Here is a 3,985-nt window from a genome sequence, read left to right as displayed (position 1 = left end):
TTCTGGATATTTGTTTAGAAAATAAATTGTAATATTTAGTTATTAAACCACACTAATATTTACTTCTAATGTAAAATCTTCTCTGTGTCAGTGTTTAAAAGGTTGAGTGAGGTAGGGGGCGCTGGAGAAAGCTTACATCTCGTGGTGGTTGTGCTTTTGGCCTTTGCTCTGGTGGCCTCTGCAGGTAGCATACTCATCACCCTCTACAACACCATCAGTAATCCATATGAAACCTATATGGGTCCCATTGGACTGTATGCCTGCAGTGGATTAGGTGGTACGTAGGAAACACACACACACACACACACACACACACACACACACACACACACACACACACACACACACACACACACACACACAAACTAAGTTTGATACAATCTCTCAGAAAAATCTGTTCATTATATCTTTGACAGATTTTTGAAGTACGGAATAAAATAACAGCATGTGCCAAAGTTTGATTCATACCACAGCAACTTATCACCACTAACAATGTATTATTCAATAAAGTGTATACTTACATTTTTGATATGGAACATCCACGAAAGAATTTAGTCCCTGTTAACACTTTGATTCCAATTAAAATTTTATTCATCACGTACACAATCGTAACATGGCTGTCCTTGATATAAAAATAGTAGAGAATAAAAAAAGTAGAGTATAAAAATATTAGATAATGGAACAAAGAAATAAAAGAATAAAAAAGGCACAGGTAGATACAGTATAAAGAAGAAATAAATATATCAAATATATATCAGAAAATATAATCAGAAAATATGGGGAGGTGGTAGTTCAGTGGTTAAGGTTTTGGACTACTGATCGGAAGGTCATGAGTTCAAATCCCATGCAATGGCTGGGCCTCTGAGCAAGGCCCTTAACCCTCAGTTACTCAGGTATAAGTGCATCTGTCAAATGCTGTAAATGTAAATCTTTAATATCTACTCAGAAACAAAGGTAGTATGAGTGTGATGTGTGTGAGTAACTATTATAATGATATTATTTTGGTTTTAATTAATCTTATTTTCTTATTTGTCTTTTATGTAGCATGCTTGGCGTTTTTGGCAATGGTCCTGTACTTTAGTAATCTGGCTGGGATCAATGTAACAAGGGCGATGCTGCTTGCAGGCATAAAACAGACTGTAATTCTGAAGGACGAGGATGTGAGATTCCTGGTTGGATTTTTTATGATTGTGCCTTACATTATCTGTAACCTGCTCGCAATATTCCTGGTGTATCTGTACGCACACATGGCCTACCAACAACGCCAAGAACAGCAGAGACCCACGGAGGATGCACCCAAAGAGATTCTGATGTATTAAAATATAGAGGAGTCCATCCATAAGACTTTGCACTGGAGCAACACAGATGTTTTCGATGAAAAGCAACACAAAATTCATTTCATTCTGTCTGTTTTAAATATTTTTATTTTTTTTTATTAAATATAAGGTTCGTGTTCTATTGTTTTCTGCTTTGAGCATTTGATGTAACTGAATGTCCTCTAAATACGCTCAGAAATGATTAAAGCAAACAATCTGTATTTTTATATTAAGTAAAATTATTCCCATATATTGTATAAGACAACGTTCATACATATTAACACCACTTCAACATATCAGCTTTGTACATTGTAAATGCTATAATTATTTATTGGTAACAAAGATTTCACTCAGATCATTTCCTTCCAGCTAAAGTTGTTGTTTAATATGAACCCGTTCATTGGTTCAAATTTTAAAAAACACATTTAAGTAGCTCCATTCCTGTCTTTTTCTGAAACGTGACACAAAAACAAATTCCAGAAATTAGAAAATTCTCAAATTCCACAAATTTGGAACTCCAAAAGATTGCAGTCATTAAGCATAATTCTCATAGACAGGAATCAGAAAGCTTAATTTATAAGCCTGTATATTACAATCACACCCCCAGTGTCACCCATATGAGGATGGGTTCCCCCTTGAGTCCGGTTCCTCTCAAGGTTTCTTCCTTTACCAATTTAAGGGAGTTTTTCCTTGCCACTGCTGCCTGAGTCACCTCAGACTTGCTCATAGGGGAATAAATACATACACATTGTGAACTATATATATCTAATAATAATCTTGATTTTTTTATTGTCAATTATTTTTCTTTTATTATTCGTTATTTCCTTTATCATTCCATATGTTTACCTTCTGCTCTATGTTTATGTTCTGTAAAGCTGCTTTGAGACAATGTCTATTGTAAAAAGCGCTATACAAATAAACTTGAATTGAATTGAATTGAATTGAATTGAACTGCATTGAATTAATTTCCGAAGACAGGAATCGAAAAGTTTAATTTCCAAAGACAGGAATCAGAAAGCTGACACTAAAGGGCATTGTCTTATAGTTTTACTCATTAGTAAAAAACAGAAGGTGACTGTACTGGACAGCTGATTAAATGGTCATTACTATATTTTTAACCTGTTCATCATTCTGTTTTCTGACTGTACAATAACCCCAACTGATTATTTCTATGTAGATAGAAGAAAAGAAAGTGGCTGTATTTTAACAAATAAACCGCATCAGTTATACAAGCTTTTATTCATCACTAGACTGTCACATGTCCATCATTCATATAAAATTACAAACATTTGTCTGCAGGTCAGAAGGTGAAGGTCATGAGTTGAAATCCTGCCACTGACCAGCTGCCACTGCTGGAGTGAGACACCTTCACTAACCTTCATCTGCTCTGTTGTATAAAAAATGAGACAAATGTAAGTCACTCTGGATAAAAGCATCTGCCAAAAATGTCATGAATGTAAAAATTTGGGAAAAAAGTTCACCTAAATTCAGGTGACAATCCTTATACAAGCAAAAAGATGCATAATTTTCTTGTTTCACAATATGTAGGTAAATAAAATCTAAAATTTATAACATTTCGCGACAACTCATAGAAGATCATTTCACTTTTTCCCTTTGACGTCATTTTAATCCGTTTTCTCAAAGGAATATTTTCTTGTGTTGTTTCATTGTAAGATATTATTTTCTGACGTAATGCTCTGGAGCTGTTCATCCTTCGAACTAACTATATACCATCTCATTTGGTGTAAAATTCAGAACTGATTAATTGGCACTAGAAGTGTGTATAGCAGTGAGAGAGCATTTACCCCAGTGTGTTTTGTCACTAGGTGGCAGAAGTGTGTTTTGATAGACTTTCATGTCTGATCTAGTCTCTGTGAGTGTTACACCATAACTTCTCTGGGATTTTTCTGTGCATTTGTGTCTTCGGTATTCTAAGACATTCAACTTTTAGGAGTTGTAAATGTGTGCTAACAAATACATTTAACTAATCCCAAAGTCTCTTCAGGTCAAGTCAAGTCAAGTCAAGCAGCTTTTTATTTTGCCTAATTGTATATGTACATAATAAAATATGTATATAATTTATAATAGACAGCGGTGCTACATAAAATACCAAGCTACAAATATAACAACACAGAGGTAAATACACTATGTCTATGAACAGCATTCGTATGTTCAGTATGTGCCCTAAAAGGTCCTATCTATCCATCTATCTATCTATCTATCTATCTATCTATCTATCTATCTATCTATCTATCTATCTATCTATCTATCTATCTATCAGGAATTGAACCCCCAACCATGGAGTTGTGAGGCAAGCCATGGCCTTTCGGTATTCTGATGATTTTTTTATTTATTTTTTTTGATATATTCAATTATTTTAATAATATAAGATTAGAACTAATGTTATAAAAAATAATAATGCAAGAGCACATCTGTACACTTCCCAGTCTCTCTCTCTCTCTCTCTCTCTCTCTCTCTCTCTCTCTCTCTCTCTCTCTCTCTCTCTCTCTCCTCTATCTTCTTTCTCCTCTATCACCTCTCTCCTCTCTCTCTCTCTCTCTCTCTCTCTCTCTCTCTCTCTCTCTCTCTCTCTCTCTCTCTCTCTCTCTCTCTCTCTCTCTCTCTCTCTCTCTCTCTCTCTCTCTCTCTCTCTGATGATGGTGGATTAG

At 34.9% G+C, this 3,985-nt stretch overlaps 1 protein-coding gene across 1 annotated transcript in view; it reads left to right on the top strand.

Annotated features, from left to right (window-relative positions):
• LOC113634060 (clarin-3) overlaps positions 1-1,543 on the top strand; it is a 2,422-nt gene extending 879 nt beyond the window's left edge. Inside the window, exons 2-3 of the mRNA XM_027132769.2 lie at positions 92-277; positions 1,045-1,543. Of these exons, the coding sequence (XP_026988570.1) occupies positions 92-277; positions 1,045-1,319 (461 nt within the window). The 3' untranslated portion in view covers positions 1,320-1,543. The remainder of the gene's footprint in view (positions 1-91; positions 278-1,044) is intronic.
• Positions 1,544-3,985: the final 2,442 nt, after the last annotated feature.

Source organism: Tachysurus fulvidraco, chromosome 8, assembly GCF_022655615.1.
Source record: "Tachysurus fulvidraco isolate hzauxx_2018 chromosome 8, HZAU_PFXX_2.0, whole genome shotgun sequence".
NCBI lineage: Eukaryota > Metazoa > Chordata > Actinopteri > Siluriformes > Bagridae > Tachysurus > Tachysurus fulvidraco.
Note: the sequence above shows the minus strand (reverse complement) of the source record. Positions and strands in the feature narration are given on the sequence as shown.